This window comes from Ornithorhynchus anatinus, chromosome 2 (assembly GCF_004115215.2).
Source record: "Ornithorhynchus anatinus isolate Pmale09 chromosome 2, mOrnAna1.pri.v4, whole genome shotgun sequence".
In the NCBI taxonomy this organism is placed as follows: Eukaryota; Metazoa; Chordata; class Mammalia; order Monotremata; family Ornithorhynchidae; genus Ornithorhynchus; species Ornithorhynchus anatinus.
The window spans coordinates 49,825,240-49,845,471 of record NC_041729.1 but is presented as its reverse complement, the minus strand read 5'-3'; the positions used below and the strand labels follow the sequence as shown (position 1 = coordinate 49,845,471).

The 20,232-nt window shown below is 48.4% G+C and overlaps 1 protein-coding gene across 2 annotated transcripts in view; it reads right to left on the bottom strand.

The window, feature by feature from the left end:
- The window catches only part of PDXDC1 (pyridoxal dependent decarboxylase domain containing 1), a 45,101-nt gene that overhangs the window by 10,957 nt on the left and 13,912 nt on the right, over nt 1-20,232 (bottom strand). For both annotated transcript variants that reach the window (XM_029057839.2, XM_029057838.2), the window contains 11 exons: nt 14,678-14,751; nt 14,007-14,072; nt 9,716-9,796; nt 8,741-8,887; nt 6,452-6,641; nt 5,303-5,371; nt 3,109-3,187; nt 2,373-2,457; nt 1,907-1,955; nt 1,478-1,579; nt 1,136-1,261 (listed from right to left, as the gene is read on the bottom strand). In XM_029057839.2, the coding sequence (XP_028913672.1) occupies nt 1,136-1,261; nt 1,478-1,579; nt 1,907-1,955; nt 2,373-2,457; nt 3,109-3,187; nt 5,303-5,371; nt 6,452-6,641; nt 8,741-8,887; nt 9,716-9,796; nt 14,007-14,072; nt 14,678-14,751 (1,068 nt within the window). The remainder of the gene's footprint in view (nt 1-1,135; nt 1,262-1,477; nt 1,580-1,906; nt 1,956-2,372; nt 2,458-3,108; nt 3,188-5,302; nt 5,372-6,451; nt 6,642-8,740; nt 8,888-9,715; nt 9,797-14,006; nt 14,073-14,677; nt 14,752-20,232) is intronic.

The following is a 20,232-nucleotide window of genomic DNA, read 5'->3' as shown; positions in this document are numbered from 1 at the left end:
CCTTTTTGAAATGACAACTGTTAAGCACTTACTATGTGCCAGGCACTGTTCTAAGCGCTTGAGTACATACAAAATGATCGGCCTGGACACACTTGATGGTCGCCCCACGGCACTTAAAAACGAATCCTCACACGCTCTAATTTATTCTGATGTCAGTCCCCCCCTCTACTCAATAAGCTCCTTCATTCCACTGTATTTATTGAGCGCGCTTACTGTGTGCAGAGCACTGTACTAAGCACTTGGAATGTACAATTCGGCAACAGATAGAGACCATCCCTGCCCAATGATTCCTTGTTGACAGGGACCACTACTACCATGCGTTATACTCTCCGAGCGCTTAGTACGGTGCTCCGCACACAGTAAGCGCTCAATAAATACCAACTATCGGTCGCCTGGAACTTCTCAGAGAGGTCTGAGCTGGAGTGACCGCTAGCACGAGGTAGTCGACGTCATCGTCGTCACTTCCCGCTTCCTCTCGGCCAGTGGGAATTAAAGAGCCGCCTCGAGTGCCCGGACTTTCCCCAAACGCAATAAGCTACTATGGCAACGAATGAACCGATCTCAGTGCTGATCTCCATCAGAAAAGCTTTCCCTTCATAACTGCCTTGCTTTAACGCGCTGGCAAAGGAGATTTTTCAAATAGGAATTAAAAAATAAAAATAAAATCGGGGCAAGCGCTAGAGTGACAGAGCTAATGAGAGGCCGAACGTCTGTGGCACAGTTGCTATAACAGCACGATAAAGCACATAAGCAAAAAGAACAAGCATTTCCCACTGGGATTTGATAAGCTAAGTCACGGGCTGCGAGAGACTTTCCAATTCGATCGGTAATGTTTCTTGGGCGCCTGCTCCGTGGCGAGAGCGCTGTCGAAGTGCTTGGGCGGGCAGACTGCCGAAGAGGCGAAAGACACGGCCCCTGCCCTCAACAAGTCTGGTCTCCCGAGCGGGGGGAGGAGGAGCGCTTCAAGTTGTAAACCGCAGCACCGACGTGCTACCGGAACGGTAACGCGAGTGCGGAGACGCTCGGGTGATAGTTGAGAAGAGAGGGGCGGGCCTCCGTGACCTGGCAGGGGAGCGACGAGGACGTCACTGAGTAGAGGGGCAGCGCCCGGCACGCCTCACCGGAACCTACTCACCAGTTGAGCCGCGTGCTTTATTCTCTCCACGATTCCGTCGTGTCCCAGGTACTGCAGGGAGAGCCACAGGGGCAGCGCTCGGAGTTTCTCAACCGGCTGGCTCGACGTCAGCCCGGCGGCCAGGGCCTGCGGACAGAAGAGACCCACGCCCCGCCGTTCGTCGCGGTCCTCGGGACCGTGAGCTTACGGCCGGCGCCGGGAAGACGCGAGCCGGAGGAAGGGCCGCGGGGAAGGTCACGGGGAGGGCCGTCTGAGGCTCGCCGGGCAAGGTCCCGCCACCGGCTGAACTTTTAGGCTAACGACAAGTCGGGGTTACTTTTCGAGCAGCCCCGTCCACTTTACCAGGGTAGGGTCCTCCTGTCTATAGAGCGTCACTGCAGGGACAGCCGGCAACCCCAGCCAGGGACCGAGGGTGAGGGTTATGCTGTCGCTTTTCGTCGCCGCCTGGAAAGAATAGAAACACCGGTTCCTAGGTCTCGGGTCTGCTGGGTGACCTCGGGCAAGTCACTTCACTTCTCTGGGCCTCAGTTACCTCATCCGTACGAAGGGGATCGAGGCCGGGAGCCCCACGTGGGACAGGGACTGTCCCTGCTAAACTTGCACCTACCCCAGCGCTTAGTACAGTGCCTGGCACACAGTAAGCGCTTAAATACCACAATTATCATCGTGTTAAACCTCTCAAGGTCCTCCTTTAGAAGGCTCCACCCACCTCCAGGCCCGAGATACATTTTTATTTTTAAACTACAGGTATTTTGTACACTCACAACGTACCAGGACGGAGGAGGAGACGTAGCCTAAAGCCAAAGTAGCCAAGTTCACCCTGGAAAAGAAAAATAGCCACCTTTAATCTAAATAGCCATTTACGGTTTTCCTTCGACTAGAAGGGAGCGGCGCGATCTTCCTTAGCCGAAGATTTCATTCAACCGGGTGAGGGGAGTTGATTCTGTTCCTGTCAGTTTTAGAGGCTGAAGCCCTAGGTGACGGTTTCATATTATCAGTGGCAAGCACGCTCATCAGAACATTTTCTCTTTCGGCGAACCCCCCTCTTCATTAGCTTAACAGCTGACAGTGAAAGGTGCGATCCCTTCGGTCTACCAACTTTTGCAGAATAAAGTGGGCAGAGTGAAAGGAAAATCAGCCCCGTCTGGGATGACCGAAAACTCGAACGGGCGTGCATTTCCCCTGTGAATGAACTCGGAGCGGGGCTCACGGCTATGCGATCCTATCGTCTTCTTACCCTTCCACGTGGAGCCACATCCCGTGTTGCTCACAGAGTTCTTTCAAGCGAGCGAGCTTATCTGTGTGCCCTGCTCCGGGGGTACCTGCGGCGGCGAGAGACGGAAGGGAGGAGGAAGGATGGGAGGACAAAATAATGCGGCGGTCTCCGATTTTCGGCTCGTTCCCTTAATAAGACTGACCTTTACAATGAAAAACTCAATTCATTTGGGGTGGGCGGAAGGGGGCCACGCTCCGCCTATTAAAGGTCTCACCCCTTAGATTTATTACCAGGATTCGCTAGATTCACAACAAAAGATTCTGATCTGGGGTAAACTAAATAAAAATATAAACATTCCCGAAGCACGGGCTTGTGGATGGGTTTCACGCAAACATATCGCTCTATAAGGCTCTATTTGGACGAGCTTCACGAAGCCCAAATCTTTTGAGAAACTAATTTTCAATAGTTCTAAAGCCACATCTACCCTCAGTGAATAAAACATGAAGAATTCTAAATTTATCCTCTACTGTCTCTGTACTCGAGGTGCCGTTTTACTTTAGCATCTCAAATGGCAAGATGAAAAGAATTCTGATCATCTGGAAAAAAAAAAATAGTTCTGATACCGATTATTACCAGTCACCCCTAAAGGTAAGCAACAGTTCACACTTCTGCAGGCCTTTCAGTACTCCTCGCTTAGTTAGCAAACCTTTATTTACCCTATCATCTCAAATTGTAGCTTCACGCACAAATCACCTACCAGCATTTGCGACGAGCAACAAAGGCAGTTTTCCTCTTTCGACATCCTCTTTGATCAGCCGGTCCAATAACGCAACATCCTGTCACCAGGAAGATATAAGACGCAAATTCCAATCGTGAGGTAGAAAGCACAGAATTGGTTTCTGTCGAATGAGGACGTCGGTTTCTAAAAGTAGCAGGTGCCGGAATCTCAAAGTTGATCCCTTGATTGAATTTTTAGTGCTTTCTCTATCAGGGCTTGGCTATTGCTTGGTTTTTGAAAATCGGGGAATTATGGCAGAAATGAAATGGCTTTCCTAGGAGATACACTGAAGAAACAGGCAAACACTGGGCATCGAGTGAATTTAGGATTTAGAAGAAAAAAATGATTTAGCTATTCAGGAAACAAAGAATTTTCTGGGAGGAGCAAGTGATCAACGGTATCGAGTGCCTACCTCATGCAGAGCACTGTGCTGATCACTTGGGACAGTAAAAGGCAATTAGCAGACAAGAACCCTGTCCTCAAGGAGCTTGCGATTTAGCAAGGGAGACTGACACTACAGTCAATTACGGGTAGGAGGAATAAAGTAAACTATATGGTTGAAATATGCTCGTCGTGGGCAAGGAACACGTCTACCAACTCTGTTGGACTGTGCTCTCCGAAGCACTCAGTACCAGTGCTCTGCACACACTGAGCACGCAATAAATACCGCTGGCGTACAGAAATGCTATGTGGAGTTGTGGACTTTGGTGGTTTTGTGGTGAGGAAGTGCTGGTGAGGGGGTTGGGGGTTTGGGGAATATAGAGTGGGGAGATTAGAAATCAACCGGGGGAGGCCTCCTGGAGGAGATGGGATTTCCACAGGCTTTGAAATTGGAAGAGAAGTTGCCTGTCCGATGTGAAAGGGGAAAGAGTTGTAGGCAGTGGGGAGGAAGTGTGAGCTCGTTGTGGGTAGGGACTGTCACTCTATTGTTGTATTCTACTTTCCCAAGTGCTTAGTACAGTGCTTTGCCCACAGTAAGCACTTAATAAATATGACGGAATGAACGAGTGAGTGAGCAACAAGCCGGGGGACAGGAGAAACAAGAACAAGGCCCAGTAAATAGGTTGGCTTGAGAGGAACAAAGCATGCGAGCTGGGGTGTAGTGGGAGAAGAGAGAGGATAAATAGGAGGGAGAAAGCTGACAGAGCGACTTCATGTCGGCATTCAGGAGTTTCTGCACGACGTGCAGAGGAATGGGCCACCGCTGGAGATATTTCAGGAATGGGGAGATAGGCACAGATTGATGGTATTAGAAGAATGATCTCGGCAGCAGTGTGAGGGAGAGCAACGAAAAGGCCGACGCAGGCATCAAGTATGTGAAGAGTGGCTCGGACCAGCATTCTAGCCTTTCGGGTGGGGAGGTGGCAGATCCTGGATATACGGTGGAGGAAGACCCAAAAGGATTTGGTGAGACTGAAATACGGAAGGCTGAAAGGGAGGGAGGCATCGAGGATAAGCCCGAGGTTACAGGCTGAGAGACGGAAAGATGACGGGGTGCCGATTGAGAAGGGAGAGTTAGGCGGAGGGAACGTGACGTGTTCAGTTAGGGGCATCCTGAGCCTGAGATGCTGGCAGGATATCCATGTAGAAGACAGCAAATTGTATTTATCCAACACTACTTACTGATATAATTTGGGGGAATAGTTTTCTACCCTAGTTACAGGCTGCAGAGCCTTTAAATTCACATAACTACAGACCAGCAGAATCCACACTCGAGATCATAATAAAGATACAATCCCTGATTTGCTTTTGTGCTCTTCAGTAAGCTCAACTGGAGAGTGTCACTATTTTAACAGAAATATTTTCAAAGGGAAGCTGGGCACCTGCTTGGATCGAGGGACTAACGGCACCCGTAGCGACGGGTGTTAAATGGAAATAGATAGATGTAAGAGTCCAGAGGCTCAGAGACGCAGCTTTCCCAGGCTAAGAGTCCCATTCCCTCCAAATACCCACGTTCAGAGTTACGATTATACGGAGGGAAGCGCTGACAGTCCACAGGTTGAACGATTCTGATTATGACAATACCCTGAGAAACTTGGGAATGGTTAAGGTCAAAATGATGAGCCTACAGACCGCTGAAAAATCTCTGGGGTGCGGGGCGGGGACAGGTTATATGGAACGGGACCGAGGATCGGTCTGGGAAATAAAATAGCCCAAGATGACTTGCACTCACCATCTGGTGCTGGGATCCAAACATAGTATTACAGGGTACGTGGCACAAACAGGACAGCGGGAGGCCAAGCTGCAAGGAGAAATTTCTCATTTAAACGGCGTGGAGCCAGGGATACTTGAGTTTCTACCGTTATCGACTATTCACCCAAGAGATCGTCGGATACAAGGGGACTAAGAGCTTGGAGAATGCCACGATTCTGCTTTTCAAAAGCCTTTCCGCCCCGGGAGCCTTCAATAGCTAGGAAGATGGAAAACATATCCTGAAATCGAAAACTAACAATGGGTGAGCTCCTTGTATCATCCACGAGAGACACCGAGGACTTCCAACCCCAGCAGTCAGAGCTGTCCCACAACTCTAGACTCTTTTAAAAACACACCCGCAGCAGCAGCCGAGACAAATGCTTGAAAAGGCCCCTAATTCTTCCACAGGTCCATAGGCACGACGCCGGAGGACAACCTAGCATTCCGGAAAGCAGCTAGAAATGCATATTTGGATTATAGGGCATATTTCAACAGAATGCTGCTCTCACATCGTTCTGGCCTAACGGAGGCTTTGTCAAGTTATTGGTTTTGCCCTCCTCTTGTTCTGCGCTGGTCTGCACAGGTTCTAAGAGGCTACTGAGTTGCGGGACACCGTTCTGGGTTGTGGCAACCTCTTCGGTGGGATTGAAAAAGAAAGATTAAAGGGAATCCTTCATGACATTATGCTTCTTACAACTGGTTTGCAGACGACAATCAATCAATAGTATTTACTGAGGGCTTAGTACGCGCAGAACACTATCGTAAGAGCTTGGGAGAGTACAATTATTGAAGGCACACCTCCTCCAAGAGGCCTCCCCTAAGCCCTCCTTTCCCCTCTCCTTCTCCCTTCTGTGCTGCCTCGACTTGCTCCCTTTATTCATCCCCCTGCAGCCCCACAACATGAATGTACATCTCTGTAATTTTATTTATATTAATATCTGCCTCCCCCTTCTAGACTGTAGGCTCCTTATGAGCAGGGAATATTCCCGTTATACTTCTTTACCCAAAGCCTTCCATCAGGTTTGTCTTCCTAACCTGTATCAGGGTGGGTCCTCACTTACTGAGGTAATTAGGAAGGGAGGCATTAAATCAACACCAGTTCACAGAACAAACATTCAAGCTCTTTTACCTGGTTACAGAGGTATTGGCCAAGCCCGGGCCTAGCTGCAGCACTAATATATATAACAGGCTGCTTGTTATACAACACGTTAAATCCTTCCGTCGAGTAGTCTTCAAAGTGGGAATGGATGACAAGCCTACAGACTTTTAAGAGACCCTCACGATCATCTTCATGGTAATACGCAGAGCCATTCTCATACCTGTAAGACAAAAGAGTCCAGGTTCAGCTCCAATCGACAAAACACCCGGTGTTCTCCATTTCCCATTATACCAGCGCTCCCCCTGCAACTGAATCTTATTCCAGAAACATTTCTTTCAGGGTCTTTACGGCTGACAGGGAGGAAGGCCACCGTTCCCTTCCCTCGGTTTGCTGCCAGCTGGGATTATTAGAGTTTCGAAAGGAAGGGCAAATTGAACCCTAAATTCCAAGGGCTGGGGGAGGCCTAACCCACCATCCATACCCCCAACGGTATGGCAGTGGCAGGAATGAGCAGAGACGTATGTCTTCCTGTGCCCCGGGGGTGGGGGAGAGGGAGGGAAGGGAATCCATAGCAGCACAGCTCCAGTTTGCTCCTCAACAGCAGTAAGTGCCAGGGGACGGACAGCTGGGGATAAAACGCAGGGTCAGGGTCCCGATGCCATAGGCGGCTCGAAGGAGACCATCCTAACTGCCTCCCGGGCTGACGTCGCTTTCCCCTTCCTTGATTGTATTTTATTTTAGGATTTTCCTTTCCTCACCTCTCAGGGAGGAGGGGAGGGGCGAAATTACAGGGCTGGGTTACATAACCAAAAGGGCTGTCTCTGCACACAAGAGGTTTGGGAACTGTTTGCCCCATAGGGGTCCTTTTCTAGGCAAACAGCACACTGCTCATGCATTTGACCAACATATGGGAGTCATGTAGGTGTCCAATACTGCTCTGTCAAATTAATCCATGCCATTTTCTGAGTGCTTACTGGGTGCTCACTGGACCTCCAACTCATCTATCTCGCCGTCGACCCCATGCCCACATTCTGCCTCTTCTGAATCGCCCATGACCCTTTTATTCCACCCCATCCTCAGCCCCACTGCACTTATGTACATACCCATAATTTATTTTATTGTCTCTCTCCCCGCTAGACTGTAAACTCCTTGCAGGCAGAGAATGTGCCTGCCTACTCTGTTATATTGTACTCTCCCTAGTGCTTAGTACAGTGTTCTCTGCACAGCAAGCGCTCGATAAATACAACTGATTGAACAGCACTATACTAAGCGCTTGGAAAGTACAAGTCAGCAACAAATAGAGACCATCCCTGCCCAACAATGGGCTCACAGTCTAGAAGGGGGGAGACAGACATCAAAATAAGTAACCAGGCATCAATAGCATCAATATAAACAGAATTATAGGTACACCATTTCAAGACTTTTTGTCCTTTATTTTTGTTTTCTGTTTCCTTTACCAGTCACTGTAATTTCATGATTTTACTTGCTTCTCTATAAAATGTCCTGGCAGATTCACTCAAACTGTAAAAATATTGGGGAAATTTTGCCACTATATCAGAGCGGTCTGAATTTCAAAAAAGTATTTTTTTCAAATAATAATAGTACTTGTTAAGCACTCAGTGTCAGGCACTGTTCTAAGAGCTGGGGTAGATGCTAGTTAATCAGGTTAGACACGGTCCCTGTCCCACATGGGGCTCAATGTCTAAGTAGGAGGGAATAGGATTTAATCACCATTTTACAGATGAGGTAACTGAGGCACAGAGAAGTGAAGTGACTTGCCCAAAGTGAGAGCAGACACGTGGCAGAGCTGAGATTAGAACCCAGGTCCTCTGACTCCCAGGCCCACACTCTTTCCACTAGGCCTTTCTGCTTCTCTAGAATAATCTTGCAATAATTTTGCAACTGTCCTCTCCAGCCGAAAGCAGCTGAGTGGTTGAGGAGGATTAGGCCGGATTAGAAGCCGTTGGATTTGCCAAGAAGGAGGTCCCTGATGACCCTAGGAAGGGCAGTTTAGGTGGAGGGGTAGAAATCATATTGCAGAGGGACAACATATATTCTTTATCAGAGTCAGTACAATCTCACTGGAAACAGTTCTACCCCATAAGAGGCTCTTCGTATCACTTAGGGATTTTCACTGTCTTTACCAGTGTATGGCACAGGTTTACCAAGGTATAAAAAATGATGATAAATGAGTAGCAAAAACAAGGCAGTTGATTATTCTTTTCCTTCCTAAAAGGGACAGCTTTTAGGGATGGTACAGAGCAGGAGGGTGGAGAAGGAGGCTTCTCCGACCGAGTTTCACATTACACTTGCTCTTACCTGAATAGCCTGCAAAGCCACAAAGTGGTATCTGAAAGAATCCTGGTTGTAAGTTTTCTCAACCTTTCCCTGTCCAACACGGAAATGTAAGCCGCCAAACTGTGTCCCAACAAAGCCATGTGACCTTGTTCTCCCACATTCTGGAGCCTGTAAAATCAGAGAGAGAATGTTAGGATGTAGCCGCTACTGAGTCAAATGAGCTCCTCAGCTCTTCAGAGCAGGATTTCCGTTCGGATAGTAAAGAACTTTCCGAGGGAGTTCCAGAGAGAGTCGTTCCATCCTACAAAACTGAAAGCAGAACGGTCCCCTAAAACCCCAGATAGCTGGGGAGCAAGAAGCAACACAGAACAGACTACCCATTCCATACTAAGTCCTGGACTCTCACCGCCTCACAATAATAATAATTATTGTGATATTTCTTCAGCGTTTACTGTGTGCTAGGCACTGTACTAAGCAATGGGGTGGATACAAGAAAATCGGGTTGGACATGGTCCCTGTCCCACATGGTGCTCACAGTTTTAATTCCCATTTTACAGATGAGGAAACCGAGGCCCAGAGAAGTGAAGTGATGTGCTCAAGATCCCAAGGCAGACAAGTTTTGTACATTCCAAGCGCTTAGTTCAGTGCTCTGCACATAGTAAGCGCTCAATAAATAGTATTGAATGAAGTGGCAGAGCCGGGATTAGAACCCAGTCAGAAGACTCCCAGGCCCGTGCTCTATCCATTAGGCCACGCTGCCTCATCCTGAGACCTCTGCCCTGACCTGTATCGCTCCAACCCAACGGGAAGGACTGAGCACTGGCAGCAACTGCCTGGGCCTCCCAACTCGGTGGATAGTTAGGCGCTCCACAAGTACCACGTTGCCGGCGATAGCCGAGCTGCTTCGCCGGTAACCCCTGCTGGCCCTCCCTCCCCACCCGCCCCGCTCCTAGCAGGTGGGAATTCCACTCCAAAGAGAATATCAGTTGTCATTACCGGGAACACTGGGGCTCCTCGTCTTCCTCTTCGTGCATAAGGTTCTGAACTAGCTGGAGGATGCTTGCCATATCTTGACCACTGGAAGCGAAAAGTACGTGGGAAACAGTTTACACATCTGAAGAGCCCACTGTGATCCAAACCAATATGAAGAAAAACATACGATGATGCTCCAGAATGCATCTCTTTCAGACTCAGGCCACTCTTTACAACAACATTTTGAATTATAGAAGCGAACTCTGAAAACTGTCTTGCCCAAAAGCAGTTAAATCTGCTAGGCCATTACAGGTTTCAAGGATTATTTTAAAAACTCTTTGTAGCGTTTTCTAATCAAATCGACCAATGGTGTTTATTGAGCACTTAGCAGGTACAAAGCACCGTACTAAGTACTTGGAAGAGCACAATACAGCAGAATTAGCAGGCACGTTCCCTGCCCACAATATGTGGAGGGGGAGACAGACAACCAAATGAAGAAAGAAGTCATTTGTATTATATCATTCAAATATATGCATATAAGTGCTGGGGGGGAGAGGCGAATATCAGATGTGCAAAGGTGACAGATCGGTGCTTAGATGCCGCAGAAGGGAGAGCGAGCTGGGGAAAAGAGGGCTTAATCGGAGGACGGTTTCTACAGCAAGGCTCTCAATTTAAAACCTGCAATACGGAGGAGTGAAAAGAGCACTGGCCTGGGAGTCGGAGAAACAGGCTATCAATCCCAATTTCACCATGTGCCTGCTGTGTGACCTTGAACAAGTCATTTAACTTCTCTGTGTCTCAGTTAACGCATCAAGTAAAATGGGGATTCAATACCCGTTCTCCCTCCTATTTTGACTGTGAGTCCTGTGTGGGACAGGGACTGTGTCTGACCTGATCAGACAGTGCTTGACACCTAGTAAGCGCTTAACAAATACCAAAATTGTCATTATTATTATTATTACAGCAAGGCGAAAACCCCTCTAACAAGCTTCCAGCCTGAATCTCGTGCTGCAAGAGCCCCAAACTCCCGTTTTAGTGAAAACACCAGTCAACTAAGAAATCGGGTCGTCATTGGCGTTTTCACACCAGCACCTTCTCTGACCTCACTGTCTCCAGTCTCTTCCCCTCCCCAATCTAATAATAATAATAATGTTGGTATTTGTTAAGCGCTTACTATGGGCACAGCACTGTTCTAAGCGCTGGGGTAGATACAGAGTAATCAGGTTGTCCCACGTGAGGCTCACAGTTAATCCCCATTTTACAGATGAGGTAACTGAGGCACAGAGAAGTAAAGTGACTTGCCCACAGTTACACAGCTGACAAGTGGCAGTATTTCCCTTTGCTACCCGGATCATTTTTTTCAATTGCCACCCTGCACACATCTCCCTACTTGTCCAAAACCTCCACTGGGAATTAATTCCTCTCCACATCAGAGAGAAACTTCTGACCACTGGCTTCAATCGGTTTCGTCCATCCTACTTATCTACACTGCTCTCCCAGTTCCCCAGCTCTTCATCCCCTACAAGCTAGGATACTCACTGTGCCTCTTCAATTCTCCGCACCAGTCTCTTTCTCATCCCCTCTTCCTTACCTGGAATTCCCTCCTCTTTCACATCCAGCAGTCCACGCTTCTCCCATCTTCAAGGGCCTTCTAAATCCCATTTTCTCCATGACTCCTTCCGTGTTTAATCTCTGATCTTCGCCTTTACAGCCCCCCGACTCCAAAGTCAGTACTTTAGAACCACTCACGCCCCTAAGTATTCACTACTTCCCCATAGTAGTTGGGCACATATCTGAGATCCTCTCCTACTTCCTCCTATTTGAAAATTGCTTAATGTCTGTCTTCCCCTGCTAAATGGTGTGTCCCTTGAAGGGAGGTATCACGTCGCCTAATTTTACTGTACTCTCCCAAGTGCTCAGTACAGTGCTCGGCACGCGACGGGGCTTCATTAATACTGATTGATTTATTCAAATCTGCTCACGTAGGAGTTTCATGGCTGGGTCATTTGTCTCTTTTAAAAAAGAAGCCTAAGGCCAACATCATCTGATCCCCTAAAGTGTTGAAGATCTGCTTTGGAGGAATTAAGCCCTCTTTATCCCAGCTCCCTCTTCCTTCTGCATCGTCTGTGCACTTGGATCTGTGACTTTTGGGAATTTGATATTCGCACCACATCACTTAGGCACAAATTTATAAATTGAAGATGATAAATTACTGATTAGCTCATTTACTGATTTATTTTTATAGTGTCTGCTGAGCGCTCTACTATGTGCCAGGCTCTGTACTGAGTGCTGGGGTAGACGCAAGCTAATTAGGTTGGACACAGTCCGTGTCCCACATGAGGCTCACATTCTTAATCTCCATTTTACAGATGAGGTAACTGAGGCCCAGAAGTCAAATGACTTGCCCAAGGTCACACAGCAGACAGACGGCGAAGCCGGGATTAGAACCCAGGTCCTTCTGAGTCCAAGGTCCGTGCCCTTGCCACTAGGCCATGCTGCTTCATTTGTGAGGATGTCTGTTTCCCCCACTAGACTGTAAGTCCCTTGTGGGCATGGAACACATCTACCAACTCTGCAGCATTGTACTCTCCCGAGTGCTTGATGCAGTGCTCTGCAAACAGTAAGCGCCTAATAAATACCACCGAAGAGAAAGATGATTGATGGGGAAGGAAATACCTTCTCTTTCAGACAGAACCTGTTTTTACACAGTGACCATTCTAGGTTAAAACTGAAGAGTGTAAACATACAATGTCGAAGAGATGTCACTGCAAAAGCACGTGATGCAACGCATACACGTCATTCCCCCACCGGCAAAAATATACGGGTCTCCACATTTCCCAAACTCCACAGAAGGTGCAGACGTGGGAGACGGGTGGGAGAGGGGGTCCACTTCCCACCAGCCCTTCTCCAGCAAGTTCGAAAAACTTCAAAGAGCTTAGAGAAGTAGCGTGGCTCAGTGGAAAGAGCCCGGGCTTGAGAGTCAGAGGTCATGGGTTCGAATTCCAGCTCTGCCACTTGGCAGCTGTGTGACTGTGGGCAAGTCACTTCACTTCTCTGGGCCTCAGTGACCTCATCTGTAAAAAGGGGATTAACTGTGAGCCTCACGTGGGACAACCTGATGACCCTGTATCTCCCCCAGCACTTAGAACAGTGCTCTGCACATAGTAACTTAACAAATACCAACATTATTATTATTAAGAATATCTCCTTTGTGAAGACCATTGAGGAGTCAGTGTCTAGGGGAAAAACAAGAAACAAAACCCTCCACCACTCTTTTTATCTGGTACAGAGAGAAGAATCACGAGGGCCAAATGATTCCTGCAGGTGCTAAGGCGGGTCTTAGAGTTGTTGGCATACCCTGCCCCATTTGGCTTCTTCCTTTCCCTCAGCACGCTCTTCTAACGCCGTCCCACTGGGGCCAAAGGGCAATTTAAGGGAGGTGTATTATTTACTTAGACCCAGCTTCCTGGCTATAAAAGGTGAAACCACCTCAACAGAAGGAATATCGAGCAGGGCCGCTACTCAGCACCCGACCTCTAACCTCGCCTGAAAAATTCAGACAGCCACGTTGACAGCCTTTTAGAAAACGTTGGCTTGAACAAAATTTATTTCTTACTTATTTATTCTCTTAGTCAAGAGACTCAAGTATTATTGACTTTGGCAGTGGACTGCTACCTCTTCTTGCCAACAGACTGGAATCGAACAGCGCCTTTGATGGGGAAGGGGCATGTTGTTCCAAAACTGACTTTCAAACAAAGGTCCACAGAGCTTACGATTTGGGGGAAATATCCGGGTTCCAATGCTGGGCTAAACCGAGCAAACAGGAGTGCCAGTTTCAATAAAAACTAAACACAGCACAACGGGAGGCCCCGGGACGAGGGCGAGGGAATAGCTTCCAAGGCTGTTTCCTTTGACTTTCTGATTTGAATCATCACCTCGTTATCACCCAAGGAGATTTTCACAGCTTCATTTACACAAAACAACTCATGCCCTGTGGCTTGGTGGAAAGAGTCAGGAGACCCGGCTTCTTAGTTCCAGCTCTGCCATTTACAAGCTGGGGGACCGTGGGCAAGTCACTTAACTTTTCTGTGCCTCAGTGACCTCATCTGTAAAACAGAGATAAAATATCTGTTCTCTCGTTCTTTCAGACCGTCAGCCCTGCGTGGAACCGAGACTATATGGAACCTTACGGCGACTCTACCCCTGAAGGTGTAAGGACGTAATAATCACCATGATTATCATGCAACCTTGCTTTATGCCCTTCTTAAATCAGAAGCCGAAAACCGTGATCCAAGCATTCGCCGCTACCGCTTACCTGCCTTGGAGGGGTCCCGGAATATCTTTCCGGACATACTTCTTTTCATCTTCTTCCTCGGGTCTTCTAATGTACAGAAAGCAAAAAATGTTTTTAAACATTCGTTTTTCACTTGCCACAGAGCATCCGATCTCCAGTAACATTTCATTTCAGAGTGCCTTACGGGAGTGCAAGTGGAAGTCTGGGGGTGTTTTCCCAGTGTCAACACCAACTAAGGTTGTTAAATAGAACCACAGGAAAAAAAACAACCCAAGCAAAAAGAAAATCAGAAACAAAAAGCTACGGTGAATTTTGCCTAAGTAAAATTATCCAAGTTCTGTTTTCAGAGGGTGGGTTTGGAGGTCTACAGAGGAAGAGAGGGTTGTTAGTAGACTCAAATAAACGATAATACACACTGAACGAAATCTTTTCATTTTAAAAGACACAGATCCCCTTTGTTCCCTGTCAAAAATGGCCCATCTAACCTCATGTTTTCAAAAATCTTTCGGTCGTAACACTCTCCACAAGAGACAAGCCTCAATGTTGACCGAAGAAGCTAACCCCCACCCAACCCTGATACCACTGGGTGTTTGCTCCGCAGCGGGAAACCTGTCCTGCCAGTTTCCCAACATGTTCATCGGCAAATTTATAAGGCCACTACTGTTCTTTCAACTCCTGTTGCGCACACCTACCTCTGATTGTCTTCTAGCATCCTCATTGCTTCGTTAAGATTCTTCCCCATCTCGGCTAAGGCAGGGTCCACCATCTGTTACACAAAAAAAGGTTATTCGCTATATATTTCAATTGAAAAAAATAAATGAATTTCAAGTTAAAGACACAGTCCACACACGGCAATAAAAAAGGATCCCATCAAGTGCTTTAACTATAACCTCGTAAGCCCAAGTCAGGCTGCTAAGACACATTAACCTCCCAAGCCTAGGCGGATCCACTGCAGTCCCGGGGAACCAGCTCCAGCCTGCGGCCGCCTCCTCCGACTTGAAAACTCTCGGGGTGGGAACGGGAAAGGGGACGGGGATCGATTCCCGACTCCCCCGCCAAAACTGGTTTTCCCATAATAATTGTGCTCTTTGTGGAACTTGTTAAATGCTTCCTGTGTGCCAGGGTCCTGTACTAAGCGCTGGGGTAGAGAGAAGATCATCAGGTCCCAAATGGGGCTCGGAGTCTAAGTAGGAGAAAGAATGGGCATTGGATTCCCGCTTTGCAGACGGGGGAAGTGAGGCACAGAAGTTAAGTGACTAGACCAAGGTCCACTCGGCAGGCAAGTGGCAGAGCCGGGATTAGTACCCAGGACCCGATACCATTAATCAGTGGTATTTACTGAGCAGTTACTGGGTTGTAGATCACCGTACTGTACGCTCGGGAGAGTACAATAGAATTGGTAGACACATTCCCTGCCCACAGTGGGCTTACATCTAGAAGGTGAGACAGACAAACTGAATTATGGCGAGGCACCTAATGCCAAGGGGCGACAAGCAAGTGGTTAAAGGGTACGGATCCCAGTACGCTTTATTTCCCCCAAATATTCTGGAAAATGGGCTGCAAGTTGAAGCTGAGGCCCGTGCAAGTGTTACCCCCAACGGCAGAGCCAGGTTTATTATTAAAAGCTACCGGTTACTTGCTGCCTAGCCTGGTCATTTATAGAACGCCCCACCCCTTCCCCTTGGGGAGTGTGAGCAGGGCCACGGAGCTTCTCTTTACTGATCCTGGGATGTGGCTGAACCCTGCCTACTACCCCCCAGGGGGATATAGCCAAGATCGGCGGCCCAGGGCCAGCTTGGGAGGCCTCAGCAAAACAACTAAGAGATCCCACTCAGAGCTAAGCATTCCGCTCCGGGCACAGTCGGAGGGGGCCTGGGCGGACCTTACCACACCGAGGTGTGAGGTCTTCCCCGCTGACTCCCAGGGCTGAGCTCTTTCCGCTACGCCTCGCCAAATCACCCAGTCTAATAATAATGTTGGTATTTGTTAAGCGCTGACTATGTGCAGAGCACCGTTCTAAGCGCTGGGGTAGATACAGGGTCATCAGGTCGTCCCACGTGAGGCTCACAGGCTTCATCCCCATTTTACAGATGACTGCGGCACAGAGAAGTGAAGTGACTTGCCCACAGTCACACAGCTGCCAAGTGGCAGAGCCGGGATTCGAACTCATGACCTCTGACTCCCAAGCCCGGGATCTTTCCATTGAGCCATGCTGCTTAGGCTCGCAGGCCTCCTTCGGCAAAGTGCCACGGTTCAGGGAGCCCCAAGCTCATTCCCTGACTGGGACACTGGGAGGTGACACTTTTCGGACAACGAGACACCGTAACCTGCAAAGACGATACTCCAAGATATTTCCTTTTCATTCTCAAATGTAGGGAAATGTGGGTCCCTTGAGAACACCGCGCCTAAAGCTCTGAGAGTATAGGTGGAAAGTCTTTAAAATTTATTAAACTCTGGGTTCAAGGTTTAATGGTCAGTGGCAGGCAACATAATCCCTGACTTATGATGTGTATCCCCACCTGCGAACACGGTGTAATACAGAATCTCAGGAATGCGGCAAACAATACACCCTGTAATCTAGAGTCAGAGCACCCTGATGTATTAAGAGCACGGTATTTTGTGCGGAGGGGAGTGACGAAGGAAGCACAAAACAGAGGCCCTGCCCTCTGATGAGGGAACTGAGACAAACGCAGCCTTGCTAAACACAACACAAACTACAGAGCCACTCGAAGGAACGGAATGATATATCCCAATCCGGGGGACAAAACCGCTTTGTACGAAAGGACTCAGAATCGCTTAGGGGTGACGGAAGGCCGGCCGGCCCTCCCTCTCTGGCTCCACCTCGGCTCCACTGTTCCTTCGTAGACAGTCGGTCAGTCGTATTTACTGAGCGCTTATCGTGTGCTTAGGAGAGTACGGTACAACAGTTTAACACACATTCCCTGACCGCGACGAGCTTCCAGTCTGTACTCTCCCAAGTGCCTAGCAGGGTGCTCTGCATAGGGTAAGCGCTCAATAAATACCACTGATTGACGGACTGGTTCACCACCGGCAGACCGTGGCTCAGTTGCCATTTCCTGGGCTAGTGCCATTCCGCTTCTCTTCCCAATTCCCCAGTCCCATCTCCTTGGAGTCCTGGGACCTGCTTCACATCCTGAGGGACAATAGGGGAGTGACAGTTCAGGGCTCTGAAGGAGCAGCGGGTCTCTGGAAATGGCAGTGGTCTCCAAGTGGCCACAGGGTCCCATGGGAATCACTTCCCTTGGCTTTCCCCTTTTGGTGGCCAGGGATGGCAAAAATCCGCGATGAGCAGACCGGCGCGAGCAGCCCGGAAAGGTTTTGTGGAGGAAGGGCATTCCGAGGCAGGTTTTTCCAACGGGAGTCAGAAACGCCAAGTGTGCTGGATTGCACGTCGAAGGACAGCAGGTGGACGGCAGCGAACAAGTCCCAACAGCCAGATCGGACACCCAAGCCCCGGTTGGGTGATGACGGCATCTGTAGGGTGTTTAATATGTGCCAGGCACTTACTAAGCGCCGAGGTGGATGTAAGCAAATCTGGTTGGACACGGTCCCCGTCCTATGTGGTGCTCACAGCCTCAACCCCCATTTTACAGATAACCGAGGCCGAGGGAAGCGAAGTGCCTTGCCCAATGTCACACAGCCGACGAGTGGCGGAGCCGGGATTGGAACCCATGACCTTCTGACTCCCAGGCCTGGGATCTATCCACGATGCCACGCTCCGGTGTCCGTGGAAAATGGTGACAGAGGAGGCCGATGGAACCCAACGGGTGGGTGGAACATCGGAGGACTGCCGTTTGGAATTTCCGGGGACTTGGCAGTTCCAAGGAAAGCCCTTCCCCCTTAAGCAATATCATGCCTAATTTTGAGCCTGCTTATTCAGAGGCCCCAGAATACATGCGTAATGCCGCCGAGTCAAAGAGACCGACCTATTCCTTAATTCTGAGAGAGGCCAGACGCAGCTGCTTTGACAATCCTCCGACATCACCAGGGACTCGAGGCTTAACACGGGCCTCCACAAAATGATCATGTCTATTTTTCCTATCTGGGAGGTCACCTTCAACGCTTCTCCTTCTTGCACCTCAGAACCACTTAACCTCCTCCCCGCCCCCACCATCCACCTTTAAAAACACGGTGACTGCGAAGAAACTACTCCACCTCTCTAATCATCTTCTTCCTGGATTGCTGCTACTTAGCGTCTCTCCTTCCCCCCTGCACACGCCCCAGATCCTCCTCAAAATGCCCCCTTTATTCTTAGATTGCAAGCTCTCTGAGGGCCAGGGACCGGCCTAATCCTCTTCCAAGTATTTCTTACTCTGGGCTGAGTGTAGTGCCTTGCACACAGAAGGCACTTGATAAAATAATACTATTACTCCACTAGCCTCATCTTCGACCACATGATCACCATCTCTTCCCTCTCACTTCCCAGACCTATATGGGGACTTCCCACCTATTGTGGGCACTTTGCCCATCTTATATCATTATTATACCATATTAATTATCAATTGACATTATTCCAGGTATCTATATGCTTGACCCACCCATTGCCTCTTACCTCAATACCCACCAATCTCTTCCAGGAAGCACCTCACCTAAAATAACTAGCAATGGTTTTATAAGAACTTTAGCCCTATTTATTAACTCTGAGCACTCTTTACTTGCCTTTAGGATGCCAGGCCTCACAGCTGAGATTTTCCTCTGATATTTATCCTGATGTAGAAGATCGAACCCGATGGAGCTATAGTAATCTTTAAAATGCAAAATATTTCAATGGCATTTACTGAGCGCTTCCTGTTTGTGGAGCACTGTACTAAGCACTTGGCAGAGTAAAACGTAACAGATTTGGTAGACACATTCCCGGCTGTCACAAGGAACTCATCGTTATCGCCGTTAGTTCAGAGTGTCCTTGACTAACACTAGCTTTAGAAGAGGATTGTTTCTTTGGACTGCTCTCTTCTTTTTAATGGCATCTGTTAAGTACTTACTATATGCCAAGCACTGCTCTAAACAGTGGGGTAGATACAAGTTCATCAGAAGGGACACAGTCCCTGTCCCACATGGGGATCCCAGTCTAAATAAGAGGGAAAACAGGAATCGAATCCCCATTCTGTAGCTGAAGAAACTGAGGCACAGAGAAGTTAGGTGACTTGCCCCTGGTCACACAGCAAGCAACTGGCAGAGCTGGGATTAGAACCAGATCCTCTGACTCCTCGACCCGTGCTCTTTCCACTAGGCTCTGCTGTTTCTCATGCTGTGAGAAAAGAGCGTTAAGGGAAAATATTGTAGCCATAAAGCTACCATTAACGTTGTGTGGAAAATGACTTATTACTTCTGTAGGTTAGGGCTCTCAGCAGCCCAGCGTGAGCCAATTTCAACCCGACCCCAGGAACTAAATTTGTACAGTGATTTCCGTCACTTGGTATATAAAAGCAAGTTGCTTAATCTGGAAAGACGACCGACAGCGATATTTCACACCGGCTTTCCAGTAAGATTCTTAATGCGAATAGCAATATAGTCTTGGCAACGCTTCTCCAAAAATTTAAATAAGCTGATGGTTGAGTCCAATAGCTCTACTTCTAATCTAACGTATAGATTAGAAATCATCTCAATGCCAATGGTCTCTATTGAGTGCTTATTGTGTGCAGAACACTGAACTGAGCGCTTAGAAAAGGTCGATGCCACAGAGTTGGTAGATGTGATCTCTGCCCATCTCATCAGCTTCTCCCTGCCGATTTACGTCTTCAGCGTTTCCAGAAAATACAAAGCTTTTGCCAGGGGATCTTACTCTTTAGCAAGTCCGATCTATTAATTGCATTCCAGGTCCGTGATCTGCCCTCTCCATTTGTCCACGTTCCTTGGGGCCACCAGCAATTTATGGGGCATCAGTCGAAAACAAATTGGGTTTTATTTTTTCGACACCAACACCAAGGTACCCCAGACTCCTTTTCCATTACTGCTGCAAAAACATCTGAACGGATTTCTCCTCCGGCCAATCTGGAATGGCAAATGTGTCGCATAACTTTCAGCCACAGAGTCGCTGCCGTGCGACCAAGTGAAAACAACTCAATTATGTTTGTTGCAATTACATGACGGGGTAAATCCGAAGATGGATTGTCTCTCTGAGCCATTCCCGCTCCCATTCCAGCTCAAATTCCACGTTCGAGTGCCCCAAGGTTACGGGAACCGTTTGACCCAGCCGGGGGCCGCTCCTGCGTATCCCGGATCTGAG